Below are 15425 nucleotides of genomic sequence, written 5' to 3'. Positions count from 1 at the left end.
ATGTATAAAGATATAAAATGTTAACCAAAATTTGTGTAATCATTCCCACCAACAATTTGGTGAATCACCTGAAAATTTTGTACAGTAAATGCCATTTAAATTTTATATAATAACATACTTCTATACTTATGGTTCATGAATCCATTTTGATTTTTTATCCTATGCAGAAAGATGAAAATTGTTTAACATTTACAATTTAACTTGAAGCTACGAAACGCTCTCAAATTTTGTCAAAGTTTTGGGGTCATCGTAAGTATGGTAAATTGTTAATCAAGATTTATGCGTTTATCTTCAAAATTGATGACGTCATCTCAACATTTTCCCGAATGAATCCTATTTAAAACTTATGAACTTATAGGGGTTACCATCAAGCAACTTTTTTTAAAAGATTTTTGTATAAGACTATTTTGGTGACTCTTGGTGTATTATTTTTTAATTAATTCGAAAAATCTCGGGGACCCTTGGTGATTTATTTTTGAAAATCTATGAAAGTATCTTAGGGATTTCCACTTTACTTCTCGAACGTAAGTTAAGGAAGTATTGTAATCTAGTCCATTGGACGACTGGCTACCTTGATATTTTCTCGACGTTTCATGACACCTCGAGTACAAACAAAATAATCTCAGAAACTATCGAACCGACAGTTGTCAAATTTTGTATGTACATTATTTTGTGTGTTTATTGCTAACCAAAATGTGTCTAATCATCCCCACTAAGTATGACATCATATCCAACTTTTACAATAGTAATTGTTATTTAAATTTTATAAATTAATGTACTCTTCCACTTGTAGATTATGAATCTGTGTTGAGCTTTTGCCTCAGGCATCCAAATGTATAAGAACATTTTACGATTTAACTTTGACATTGCAAAACCGAATGCCCTGAAATCTTGCAAAGATTTTTTATTCTTTTACTTCTTCTTCTTGATGATGTCATCTTACAGTTTTACCGAATAAATGTTATTTAAATTTCATAAAATAACGTAGTCCTACATGTGTGATTTATGAATCCATTTTGAATTATTATCCTAGACACGCAAATTTTTTCTAAAAGGTTTCGCCTCTGATATGGTTGACATACTGAGTTACTGTGCTCTTTTGCCTTGTTCTTAACCCTGCTCCTGAAGATGCCACTTACGAAAGTGTCCGACACGTTGAGCCCAAAAACTCAATTTACACGGTTCCAACCCGGAAAACGATCATGTATTGATTCCGACAGTGGAAGCCTCCGAAATTATTTAAATCAATTTGTTTGTTTTGCAGATATTTTAAATAGCCATTTTGATAGCATCGCGCTCACATACTTACAAAAGAACAATAGGAACCACATCATTTTTAGGCACACTAGTAATTAGAAATAATGATAGGTCAGAATTCGATGCATTTGGGAAAGATACCGACACATTTTTGCCGTGTCACTGCTGACTCTCATCACTATCCTTAAAGATAGATCTATATGTCCTTTTTTTTAATAAACCGGTGAATTTTTTATCACAGCCACCAAAGAAACCCGAGTAGTGAAAATTAGAATTTTGTTTGGCTAACGTTACCCTAATGCATAAAATCTGCTCGCACATCACACACAAGACATAAAATAGACTTCCGTGTGACCAACATGTCACATCGTAGTCTCAGTTCAACGTAAAAAAACAGCAAAGCGAGATATCCTCCAGATACTCTCCTTTTGGTAGCAGCACCAGCCCTGTTCGTTCGAACAATACACCGTTCGCATTACCGTCCCGCCATCTGCTACGTGCCACCCATTACCTTTCCGTCCCATCCATCCATCCATCGCTCGTAAATCTTGTTATGGCGAACCGTTAAAAGTACCATGAAATATTGTAGTGTAGTGTTTTTTCGCGCAAATAACCTTCCTATATTTGCCATATGCCGGAACGTGCGCCAAACAAACGTGAGGCCTCCAACATTTTACCCATGCCCATGTTACGTCGAAGTACCATTGTTCGAACTACTGCATTCAATGCAAACGAAAGTGTTTCGTCGGCTTTTCCTGAGAACGTGTCACACGTAAAAGTAAAAATCTTTCTTCTTGCACTCGGCCGTCGTAAATGGATGCGAACAATGCCCAAATAGGAAAGTGCCCATGATGGTGATCTAGTTAGCGGCTTGGTTGCGCGATAATTAGCGCAGGAGGAAAATGACTGATGGGTTCAATTACGCTGGGGTTTAATTACGTTATTACGGCGTGATTTGCGAGCACGATATTTAATAAGCGTTCTAGTACTGGCAGTACCCGCAAATGTAACTAAATTCCGTAACTGAGTAACTAGAAACATGACTGCGATAGCATGCAGATTCCTGGATACCTGGGTAACCCAAACACCCATAAAATCGCATAATTACACCTAGCAAAAACAGCACTTCCAGCCGAGAGCCCATCGATCACGACTATCATGATCAAAAACCTATTCAAGAGCCATCAAAATGAAGATGCGCAATCAAACCCTCGACAGCGAAATTGTCTAACGAGCACTAACTGGCCTCCACTCGAAAAGTCAAGTACTTTTTCGTTGACTGTTGACCCCTTCCGAGATTGCACAGGCCTCAACAACTGAATTAATAAATCAACAGCACCTGAGCAACGACCAGGCGCACGCCATGTAATTGAGAGGTCGTTCGAGAAAAGTGCATTGTTATCGATCACGCGAGCTAATTATGCACATACCGTCACTTGTTACACAATGGTAATGGTAAGCATGGGTTTGAGGGAGCAGATGGGCTGTGACTTCTGCAGCTATGTACGTGAGTGCGAAAAAAATCTAAATTAATTATGATTGCGACGTGCGAATACCATACCGGGCTGGAATTTGGTACCATATGGTGGAGCCGTTAGGTCTGGCTGCGGTTGCCGGTCTAAAATGCTGGATTTTGGACAGGTGGAAAATTTGCACTTTTTAAAAATCTGCTGAAATTTGGAACAAAAAAACACTATGATCAGCGGATTAGTGGGATTTCTTGAAAATGTCATCTTTCGAGTACCTAATACTCCTGCTTGTCATATTCCTCATAATGTGAGCTTTTCACTTGTCTTCTCTACTGGATAACGTATCATTCTTATTGTTGCATTATTTTCGTACTCTGTTGCAGTTGCTGAACTGGAGCTACTGGAAGCATCGGAACTAACACGAGTTTATGAAAATACGGCAACATATAACATTTTTATTGTCTGTCATAATCCTGCTACTGATTGAATATCTTATTATAATTTCTGCTACGTACCATTTGATTTTTTCAGTCTTAAGCTGCATAAAGCTTCATTTCCGTTTGAGGCGTTTCCTGCTTAACAATTATTGTTCGAGTTCATTTTTAGACATTTCCATTTAATCATGTTTTAAAGCGAATTTTTGGAATTAATTGTTTTAAATTTTCGATTCGATCAACATAAACTGATAAAATATTGAACAAATGCTTAAATGTAAGTATTAAAATCCTCACTACTCGCTCAGAATTCAAACTGACATCTACGGCTATTATGGCATCCTAGGTACGTTAATACACAAAGACAAATTCGATTCTGAGTGAAGAGAATAGAAATGTTCAGCAACAAAAGTTAAGATTATCTTAGTGGTTTATGAATCAGCCTTGATTTTTATTACAATTGTTTTTTACAAAAATTTGTGTAACTTTTTTGACGTGGTTCATCTAGCCGATATCTCAGCTATCCATCAAATGCTTCGTAGTCGAAGTGGGATTAATTATTATTGTTTCTCGGACTTGTGCTCTACCTCGTGTAGATTCGAATCTCATCTTTACCGAACATTTTTACTTTCCAAGCGTAACGTAAAGAAGTATTGTAGCAGGGTCTATCGGGCGAATGGCTACTTTCATGTTTTCTCGCCATTTCAGGGCCCTAAAACTACGAACAAATAGGTCTTCCGTTTCTGTCTGTGTGCCTACTGTCTATCCAGACTTCTATTAGACAGATTTTTATTAAATAATCTCTGAAACTACCGGACCGGTTGTTGTTAAATTTTTTATGTGTGTAAGGAATATCGTGTAGATTGTAAAGCGCTAAGCAAAATTTCTCTGACCATCCCCACCAACAGTGTTATGACGTCACTTGAAAATTTTCCTCAGTCAATACGATTTAAATTTTACAAAATAAAATACTTCTGTTCTTGTAGTTTATGAATCCACCTCAATTTTCTTTATTATTATTTCTTTATTGTTTAAATCTTCTTGTTCTTTAGTCAAATAATACGTAGCAACGTATGTAAGCTTGATTAATGAACTTGTAGGGAGACGTTATGTTTTGCACATGGAGGGTTCTGGTTCCGTTTCCCGGCCGCCTTTTAGTTTTTTACTTCCCGAGCGTAAGTTAATGAAGTATAGTAATCGAGTCCATCGGCCAAATTGCCACTTTCATATTTTCTCGACGTGTCATGACTTCTAGAGTAGTCTCCCATTTCCGTCTGTCTGTTTGTCTGTCTGGTGTCTGTATCCATTTTTATTGGACAAGTAATCCCCGAACCTACTGGACCGATTGGTGTCACATTTTGTATGTATATTAGGAATGATATGTAGATGGTTAAACACTAACTAAAATTTGGATAATCATCCCCACTACCAATGGGATGACGTCATCTCAAAAATTTATAGTAGTAGAAAGTTTTTTTTTAATTTCATAAAATAAGATATTCTTGCACTTATGGTGTGTGAATCCGTGTCGAATTTTCACCCGAGACATCCAGAATTTTTGGAAAAAATTCAAAACTAGATAATAATATTTTGCAATATAACTTTGAAACTGCAAAACCGATTGGTCTGAAATCTTGTAAATATTTTAAGATTGCCGTAATTGTGGTAAATCGTTAAGCAAAATTTATTCGTTTACCCCTTCCCAAAAAACTGATGATGTCATCTCAAAATTTTGGCGAATAAATTCTATCCAAAATCTACAAAATACGATGAGTCTATACTTGTGATTTATCATTGCATTAAACGTTTTTAAATTTCTTATACAGGGCGACTCATAAAAATTAAAGTGATTAAATCGGGAACGGCTCACTCCGTTTCCCCGAAAATTTGGGAATACAATACTGTTATCATTAGTATTACACTGCACCTATCCAAAGTGATATATAGTAGTCCAAGAGCTATAAGGTTATATGGCCATCATAAAATTATCCCATTGTGTCGATGTTAAGTTGTTTACAATAGAAAGGGTTTTAGGGCCGTAAATAACGGGTCCACTGCATCTCGACCGGCTGTTGTCGTTTCGTTCAGGAGCGACTTTCACTAAATATCTAAATCAAAGCAAGAAATGTTTAGAAGACGATTTATTGCCAACCGGTAAGCTTAGTGCGAACCACACAAAGAGGATATTTATTTGCGGACAACTACTTTTATAATGGTCATATAACCTTATAGCTCTTGGACTACTTTACGTGTCTTTGCAAAAATGTTGATGACGTCATCACAAAATTTTGTTAAGGGAAAATTCATTTTTCAGCACGCTTCTTTACATTTACTTTAACGTTACATACATATCTTTATTTTAACTTATAAGGGTTTTTACAAAAAATAAAATTCATATAACCAAATTTTATAATTTTTCGAAAAAGCTGAATTTGTTTTATTGTATTTCAGAGGCGAGGGAAGTTCTGTTGAAATAACTTTGGGCCAATTTTTTATTGATTAAATCAAGAACGGTACACCCAATTTTTTAGGCAATTTGAGAATGCAGTGCTGAATTGATCAACGCTTCCTTGCAGAAATGTTGCTCGGAACATTTTCCAATTTCACTAGAAACATATGCTTAGCCTTAGGTTTTATTTTCTGCCGCCGCGAATTTTACACGTGCTTAAACGTCGAACTCTTTCGAGACATAAACATAAACTGTCGAAGTTAAGTATGTATTGATAATATGCCGGACCGTTTTTTAACTATGAACATCTGAAAATAAGTATGGGCTTAATACCTATATTCAGTTATGGCGCCGCAATAACACGTTGGTAAGCGGAGAAAAGATAAGCTCCTCCGTAGTCTAGTGATAAGAGCACCCGCCCGGCACGCGGTAAACGTGTGGTTCGATTCCCACCAGAGAAGCTGTTTGCCTGTTGGTTACCTGTTGTAAACATATTTCATACCGTCCGCATCTGTGCGTATTGCGTCCCCTCGCACTTCGAACGCCCCGCGCCCCATGGGCTACGGAGGTTTTATTTACGCTACTGCCTAGCATGCTTCTTTACGTGTGCTTTAACAGTCCACACATATCTTTATTTTAAATTATAGAAGTTATAACAAAAAATAAAAGCTAAATTTGTACGACTGTACTTGAGGAGCGTTCAAGTAATATTAGATCATTTTTTTGCTCTATGACTTGTCTTCTCTATATTTTTTGTTATTGTTAATTTTTAATTTTAATTTTTAGTTTTTCCTGTAATTGGGTGTAACCCCGTTGGAAAATAAAAAATCAAATAAAAATAAAATAAAAATAAAATATTTTTTACTTATAAGGGTTGTCATAAAATAATAATTATTTGCATGACAAGGCCAGAACGTAAGCTTTTGCACATACATTTCACGTAAATGTATTATATATTGAAAATTCTAATTTCTTGATATAACAGAGTGGCAATAAGAATTGAAAGTGACAGTCAGTTGCGGACTCTCCTTCGCATATATTTTTTGCGGTTTAATAAGGCGGAAATAGTTTGTTTCCGGACGGTTTAGGCTACCCGGAAACAAGTATTTAGAAAATGGTGGCCCAAAATTAACTTTTTAATTTTTTTTGTTATTTGTTCGATTGTATATTGTATGGGGCCAGGGAAGTTCTGTCTAAATAAGTTTTGACCAATTTTTGACTAAGCTATGGTTGAAATTTACTGTTAATTTTTCAAGTAAATTAAAAAACTGTGCTTAGACAGTATTTTTACAAATGTTAGCAACTCTTATGACACGATCACTAAAGTATAGAATGTTTATTATTAGTATGATAGACTCGAGATTTGTACAACCAATGGACATAAATTCAGAATTTAGTTATTTCATTAAGCTCTTAACTGAACTGTCAGATCCTGCAGTTCCTCAGAAAATAGTTACAACTCGTGGCTTGCCTAGGTCTCAAGTAAAGTTTCCTAGGAGTTTCCAATTTTTAACAGAATTGCGTAAGTCTAAATTAAGAAGAAACAAGGAAGGCAAAAAATAACCAACGCAGTACTTGAGGTGCTCTCTTAAAGCTTGTAGACATACATATAAACAATAATTGTCTTGAAAATACTGAATTTAGAATTACCAGCATTCTTAACTTCAGTAAGACTTTTGAGTGCGTATCCCATTGTATTTTACTCAACAAAACTCATAATTATAATATTAATGAGAATGATTGCAAACTGTCGTCATCATTTTTTGAAAATCCCTATTAAGAAGTATAATTTTCAAACGTCTTCTAAAGTTTATTATGGTATCGCGCCATGCCCATCAATGATTCTCCTGTTTCATGAAAAGTCAAATATTACTTTTTGCCTATGATACTGCTTTGAAAAAACACTATAGATGTCATTGTTAAGTAATAGAAGGTGGAAGTGTACAAATAGTTCAATGCAATCAGGGTCATTGCATGTCTCGGCTATAGAGAAAACTGTTGACACCAGTTTATAGTGTTAAGTGTATTAGCATTTCCGGCATTCTATATTTATGAATATTTAATATATGTATGTAAAAAATAATATTGCAAGTTACAAACTTAATTCTAACGTGCATAACAAGATATAATTAAGTGGTGTTCACTATTATTGTGGATTTTTTTTATACTTAATTTGCCTATATACGTTTAAATGGATTTTATAATGCTAATGCATTTAGTTTCTTTAACTATTGTACTTTAATTTAATGTTTAAAACTATTTAACTTAATTATACGTACTGAATCTCAGCAGACTTCTCCACGGGCTTCAACTAGTTATTGTAAAAGTAAATACTACCTACTATAAAATTGAGTTTAAAGTTAAAATTTAAATAATATGCTTCGCCACCCCTGACAGTTCAACGTCGGAAGCTAAAACCACATTGCTATCGACTCTACAACAATCCTCGACAAATGCTATCCCGCCTCGCTCTTTGATCAGACTCCAGCATCGTGCCGCGGACTCCAAACATCAATAACAATTCCTGCGACATCGCCGTCACGCCGCAATCCCAAGCATCTCTTCAAACTCACCGGAATGGCAAAAATGAGGACCTCCGCCATTTCATTCACCGAGCCGCTTCATTAACCGCGATGATCCTCTTAATGCTTTATTAGCTTTGAAAACATCGCAATTTATCAGATTACTTTTTTGTCAGCTGAAAGAATGGCGCAGAAATTTGCTTTTCGACACTTTGAGGTTTATCCTTCGTGCGAAACTTTTCTTTTTTCTGAGCGTCCACTGTGACCGTTCTTTCATCTGCGAGACCTCGATCTGTTGGTTTTCTGTTCGATGAGTCGTAGATTTTCTCTTCGACTTCCTGACAAATTGTGCACATGTTCGAGTTTTTTCTCAGCTGTGAGAAATCGGGCCATCGTGAAAGTCGCATTGTATCGATAGGATTTGTGCAATTGCGATCCGGAGGAAGCGATTTTTTCCTGTGTTGCGGGCACGGATTGTTGAAAGTGAGGCGGGATTTAATAAGCGATAATCTTCGATTATGCGTAAGCGTGCAGTCACTTTTGATTAATTGCGCGAAGAAAGTTTTTTAGCTTAATTGCGCGACCTTGCTGGGGTTCGATAAACAACAATCGCGGTGTTCTACTATCGGTTTCGCGTTTAAATGGCGTTTCCCAAGCGGGTGTACCATGGGAAATCGACTTTATTTAAATAAGTCGAAATTTGTTCTTGTTTAATTAAGCAATGTATAAATATAATAACTACACGAAAACACCGACTTTGAAGTGTGCGAGGAATAATTTCGCTAGATGGTTGCATGGCTAATTTATTGGATTTTCGAATCATTTTGCCTTGTTTGTGTCGTGACCTTTGTGACTAAGGTCACCGTGTGGAAAAACGATAGTTGACTGACGCTTGAAAAAAGCCTCTTCGTGTAAAGTTTTAATAATAATAAAAGATTATTTTTCTGACTTGAACTTTAACAGGCGTGAGCTTCTTGTTTTGAACGTGACTGTTTACATTGAAAGTAACATTTCCGTGACGATACACTATTATCACAATACGAAAGCATTTGCAACGTCAAGTGGAAACATAAAATCGATGTATACCAGAAGAAAAGGATAAAACCATTGGCGTATCACTGAGACGAAATCAAACAGATGTTTAAAATTTACTAAAACGTTAAAGTACTGTTTACCTTACAGGACATAACAGATAAAACAGAATGTGCGTACCGTTTTAATTGTGGAACTGATATATTTAATTTAAAATCGTCTGTGAACAAAGAACTTAAACTATAAAACTGGAACCCGGGGATGCTAGGAATTTTACTAACTGTAAAACGTAATTGAATTATATACATTTATTACACGCTTTTATACGCCATTTTGCCAAAGAACAGCCCAAAAGCTTCGGAAGCTTTTTTTTATTTCTAGTGATTCTCTGCAGTTTCTTAACAGTATAATTTGAATGTTCCAACTTACTTGTTCATGATAAATAACAGGAAAATATTTACAAAAACTAATAATTTTGCATAAATTCGTCACATAAGTTCGCAAAATTAAAGCATTTTAAACATTTTGCTAAACAAAAGCAATAAGTTCAACTCGGTTCGTGACAAATCAGTGTCGGAGGAATTTTTACTGGTGCTGTAAATCTTACGTTTCAACGTCGATAATGAAATTCGTAAACGGCAAATATCCTAATATGGAACCCTGAGGGACATTTGAAGTTACAAGCCGTGCGTGCGATAAGATCAAACGTTACTTATTTTAACTTGTTATCAAGATAACTACAAAATTATTTTTAAAGACAATCTACCATATATAGCTAACACTGGTAAACTAGAATGTGGAGATTGATTTTATCAACGGTTTTGCTAACGTCGGCCTAATTGTAATGCATTTCCAATTTATATTCTAGACAAAAAAAAACAGGATTCACAAAGCCGTGCAGTAAGTGTGGAAAGGTTTATGAGCCATGGTGATTTCAGGTATCAGTAATTTAAAAATTTCGCTTATCGTACTTTGCTCTTTAAACCAAATGTTATTAAAATGTTATCTTACAAAGTTTTTTCGGGGTTGAAATTTAACATTAGCAATCTGCTAATCCGTAAATCTCTATGAGGAAGTAAGTATTTAATTGTTTACATTGTTTTTTTATTTTATGACATTTTAAAGTAAAGACTGTTTCACGTCCATTTAAAGAAGCACTGAACATGTTTGTTTCTGACTTTAGACGTAAGTATTATTGGCACTGGAACAAGATTGAGCATATAAATGTTAACATTTGCTGAGTTAGGCAAATAACGGCAGATGCTCTTCTAAGATAAATGTTCTAACTTGAAACGAATTTGTTTTACTGACAAAATACATCTAACTTCGAAAAACAATCAGAGACGTCTGAAGTGTTAAATATTTTAAGAAAGGATAAAATTAAATTTCTATAGACAACAAAGATACCATCAAGCCAAAAATCAAAGAAGTAAAACTTACTTATTATAAACCCTTAAATTTGATACCTGAAGTAACTTACAGCAAAATTATTTTACGATTCAAATATCCAATAATATACTACTTGACAAAAAATAATAATAATAATTAAAAAATAAATAAATGTGCGTGCTTTTATAAGATTATTGAACTATAGTTATATGCCTCTCTGCTATTTCTACATCGACTATATTGCAAAAAAAAACGGTTTGCTGCATCTAACTAATTTAAAAGATTACAATCAAAATAAAATCACACAACATAAACCTCACGCAACACTTAAAACGCAATTAAACCCGTGATAACATGCAATTAGCAACTGACAAATTTTTAAATCACCGCTTTGAAAACAGTTTAATTAACAACAACAATTCTATAATTAACGTATTAAACAAAAAACTCACATTTATTCCATGTGAAGCAGTTTCCCTCCAACCCCCACCGACAACCTTCCAAAACGCCAAAGTACCAACGCACACCACCAAAAATCAGTTTTTTAAAAGCCGGAACAAGTTATCGTAATCGGAAGTCATCGCGCCGTCCGAACCGTCTTTGAGACTCACGTCACTCGGAAGTGGGTTCGAAAGCTGGTGCTGCAACAGCCGCTACTGAAGAGAATGTGCGAAGAACTGGCCAGCATGAAGCACCGAAGAAGAAGCAGCGGGAAACGGGACACTTTCATTCATTCGGCGGATGGTGGGCAGGAAGAAAAAATTTTCCAGAAGATTAGCCTGGATTTTTGACCAAGCGAAGAAGAAAAATGAGAGGCGCCATAAATAAGTGACCCAATTTTCGCACCACGGGTGGACGGTGTTTTATTCCAGGATTTATTGAGAAGTACTACTGCGGTACGACCGGACGGCTAATTAATTTGTTGACTTTCTAACTAGAACGCGCACGTTTAAGTCAATTATTTTTCAATTAGGTTGCTCATGTTCTCATTTTAATAATACAAAGTACGCAGTTTTGATTTATTTTGATATTAAATTATGCCGAATGAAAAACGATACGACCTGCTCCGCCTAGACTATTCATATAGGGATTAATTTATGATAATGCGATAACGTCGGATTAGCGTTTTTGAGAATTCAATTTCGCTTTAATGTTGATATTGTAAATTATATTCCCGTTAAAACTGCTTTTGATCTAGTTTCGTTATTTATTAGGACATGCGTTATGGGTTGCCTATGGGTACGCCTTCTGCGGCACCTTCAATTCCGGGATTTACATAAGTTCAGATTGTGGTGTGTGCAGCCGTAAATTATTTTTACGTTCGTTATTTTTTATTGTTGCGATTGTAATTGTAGATACTTACATCATGTTCTAACGAGGTGTTCATTAATTTTATTCCGTGTATAGGAGTACCGATTATGTAACTAAATGGATTTCGTAGCAGATTGAAAAAATCTACAATTTTTTTCAGTGCGATAATTTTTGTGGCGGTACTACTTCGTAGTACGTGTACTTGTTTAGAGAAATTATAGGTCAGAGTGTACATCCTTTCAAATAGAATGTGTAAGTTATTGACAGATAATAGTCGTAATAAAATATCAGCAGGAATAAAATTTTTTACCAACTACTGTCCAAATCGGAAAACTACGCATAAAGAAACAACTAGTCGACCCCAATTTTTCAGGATTTTATTAATAAAGCTACGCAATAAAAGTTTGCGAGTACCTAGCTCACGGTTATAAATAAACCCGTTCTTAAAATATGAATTATGTTAATCTCGTACTACCAAGAGTACCCGTTGAGGACGAAGTTAATTTTTAGATGTCATAAAAAATTATAGGACAAATTAATGTTTGCTGCTGTTTACATACAAGAGGAAAAACACGCTCGGAACCCCTAAGATGAAGGTTATGATCCAAGTACGTACTAGGCATCAACATCTTCAACGGAAGGGAAGAAAGAAGCAATAAAAGGGGTACATGCGGGACATCATATGACGCAACAAGTATATGCCAATTGAGAACAAAATAAAGATATATACGATAGACTGCAGACAGATGAATTGCCAAATGTTCATTGTTTCTATAAAACGCAAATAGTTTAAACATTTACAAAGTAATCATCTAAAAGACGCCTTCTCTGTCTGGCCCTACTTTCAATGCCGCTTCATGTCGCTCCTGTGCAGGTGTTTATTCGTAATAGACGGGTAATAAACATTATTTGACAGAAGTTAATATTTTTATGGTAATTCTATGTCGGCTTTAAAAGTTACCTCTGTTATTCAAAATTTCCCCGACTATACGCTTATTAGTTCTCAAGAAAGGCACAACATTGTGACAGCTTTCATTCCAAGCGCGATTATGATCAGATGTATACAGATGTACATTTATTTTATGGCTTTATTGTGGTGATTTATCACCTTGGACAGACGAAAAATCGCACTTTTCCGCTTAGGAATTTTTATTCAAATCGGCAATTCCATAAAACATGATATAGGCAGCAGATGGTTGCTAATCGTGGAAGAAATCTCCTCATTTTATGACTAATAAAAACACTTTTCTTGTAGCGAAACGACTGTTTTGTCAAAACGATGTAAGCAACTTTGAATAAGAATCTTTTCAATGATTAATATACTGGGTGAACTAGGACATTCAGTGCATGAATTTATTGACACATTATAAATTTTCTAAATCGTTTAAGAACGAAAAAAGTAATATTTGTTATATATTTTATTTTCTAATTTTTCAATATTTGTGGAACAAAAACGAATCATTTATTTTAATCGCTTCTAAACTAATTCTAAAATATCGTAATCTTTGACGTCACATGTCGGTTACGTGTTAAGTTCCTTGTATATTGTAATAAAACAAAGTTTGATAAAATATGAACCGAATTCTCTTATAATATTTAATAGTATAACAAAATTGTCAAAGAAAAACGAACGTCTGTTAAAAAAAGAATGTATTATACCTCTCGTATTTGAAAGGATGCAACCAATTATACACACTCTTTATTTATCATAAACCGCAATTAAAGTAAATAATTATTCGTTCCCAGACAATCGGTCGCTCCCAAAACAAACATTTTTTTCAAATCCGCCACGCGACCCACCTTTTACCGCCAAGCCCAAACAGCGCATCCCAACATCCAACATCCCATTACATAACAAAAATACCCGACCCAAATAAAAACAACGACGCGTCAAAACCACGCCTCACGCACTCAAAGATAATGAGTATCTACAAAAGTTATCGCAAAATGTGTCCGGACGTGATCGTCAACGAGCGCGTCACCAACATCATCAAAACTGTGCCAATAAGGGTAGGTTACAGCACCATCAGAGTCACCCTGAAGACTGACAAACTAACAGACAAAACGTTGACCTCCTGCGCACTGACGGCCTTGTCGGTAGTGTGCCGGAAGGGCTGCCTCGTTGACATCGTAGACGTGAGCGTGAAGAGCTCCCCCAAAAACGAAAAACTGAGAGAATGCATCCCCGTCGAGAGATTATTCGCGAGGGAAGCGTTTTTTTACAACACGGTCTTGGTGGACTTGGTGGAGTTTCAGCGGGATGCGGGGGCAAAAAAGGAGGAGGGGTTCCAAGGAGCGCCGGATTTGATAGCCGCCAGTTTGGACGAGGGAGAAGAGGCCATCATTGTGAGGAATAATGGGTCAGAGTGGACGCCCAGATATGAAAAGTGGGTTGGAGAGCTGACGAAAGAACACGTTGTGGCAGTTTTGAAGGAATTTGCGAGGTTTCACGCGCTGTGTTTCGCTTTCGGGAAGGTAAATCCGGAGAAGTTTGAGGGGTTCAAAATGGAACTGCAAGGGGGATACTTAAGTGGTTTGGAAAATAAACACAGCTTGAAAATCATTCACGAAAATTTGAGGAATACTTTGAAGTTCTTCAGCGATGAAGGGGTAGCCAAGAAATTGAAGAAATTTGACGAGGAAGTGGACAATTTCATGGAAAATGTGTTAAATGGTTCAAGAGATGGTGAGGTTGTGGTTCACGGTGATGTCACCACAAACATGCTGTTTTGTTATGAGGTGGGTAGGCAACCAAGTATACATAACATAATTTTTGATTGCATTATTGTCGTTTTTTCTAGAAAGCCGAAGAGAGCCATGCTGTTTCAAGAGCAAAATTCACCAACTGGCAACTGGTTAAATTTGGATCTCCTGTTTTTGATCTGGCTGTGTTTTTCTTTACGAATTGTTCGTCTGATGATCTCAGTAATTTAGAAGATTTTCTCAAGGAGTATCATATTCATTTGGCAACGTCCTGCAAGGAATTTAAATGCGACGCCGACGATTTTTTTTCGTACGAAAAGTTACAGGAACATTGGATAAAATACGCAAAGTTTGGATTGGCTCTTACATTTTTGAATTTTGGAATTCTGTCGCTGGAATTTAGCAAAAGGCCGAACGCTAATGTGGAAGATTTATCGTGTGAGGAGTTTCTTGAAAGTTTTGTTAGACCTCCGAATGACGATTTTATTAGGAAGATTAAAGATGTGGCAAAATATTGCGTAGCCAATGGGCTTGTATGAGCTGAAGATGATATTCCATTTTACTAACTATTCTAAAGGCTGTGCTAACTATGTATAGTTAATGTTCTGACTGTTAGTGCAAATAACGTGAGCTTTAACAAAAATATTTATCTTTGTATTAACTTTATTTTTTTCATAAAACCTTAAAACGTTGTATCCGTTGCAGAAACTGTGCAGTTATTTCGGCAGCAAACTTCATATGTGTTAAAATTAAACCAAAATAAACAGTTTTTCACATTTCTCAGGATATTTTTCTTCCTCTCATCAAAGATCTACCGTCACTTTAGAATTACCACTTACCCAGTGTAAGCAGTTTTAAC

General features: G+C 35.8%; 2 protein-coding genes across 2 annotated transcripts in view; one reads left to right on the top strand and one right to left on the bottom strand.

Annotated features, from left to right (window-relative positions):
* Sha (shavenoid) overlaps positions 1-11155 on the bottom strand; it is a 50288-nt gene extending 39133 nt beyond the window's left edge. The window contains exon 1 of the mRNA XM_064049712.1: positions 11005-11155. The gene's annotated coding sequence lies outside the window, so the exon portion shown is untranslated. The remainder of the gene's footprint in view (positions 1-11004) is intronic.
* A 2447-nt stretch (positions 11156-13602) lies between these two features.
* LOC135124101 (uncharacterized) lies at positions 13603-15345 on the top strand. Its single transcript, XM_064048971.1, has 2 exons — positions 13603-14602; positions 14665-15345. Exons 1-2 carry the CDS (start codon positions 13784-13786, stop codon positions 15103-15105), a joined length of 1260 nt encoding a protein of 419 aa, XP_063905041.1. The 5' UTR covers positions 13603-13783; the 3' UTR covers positions 15106-15345.
* Positions 15346-15425: the final 80 nt, after the last annotated feature.

This window comes from Zophobas morio, unplaced genomic scaffold, assembly GCF_036711695.1.
Source record: "Zophobas morio isolate AGI-343-1 ecotype UQ-CSIRO unplaced genomic scaffold, CSIRO_AGI_Zmor_V1 ptg000007l, whole genome shotgun sequence".
Taxonomy (NCBI): domain Eukaryota; kingdom Metazoa; phylum Arthropoda; class Insecta; order Coleoptera; family Tenebrionidae; genus Zophobas; species Zophobas morio.
Note: the sequence above shows the minus strand (reverse complement) of the source record. Positions and strands in the feature narration are given on the sequence as shown.

What these genes read in the sequence shown, in the direction of transcription:
- LOC135124101 (XM_064048971.1), top strand. Translation starts at nt 13,784, where the DNA reads ATGAGTATCTACAAAAGTTATCGCAAAATGTGTCCGGACGTGATCGTC. An exon ending in ACATGCTGTTTTGTTATGAG is followed by an intron (nt 14,603 to 14,664) that starts GTGGGTAGGCAA and finishes CGTTTTTTCTAG; the next exon opens with AAAGCCGAAGAGAGCCATGC.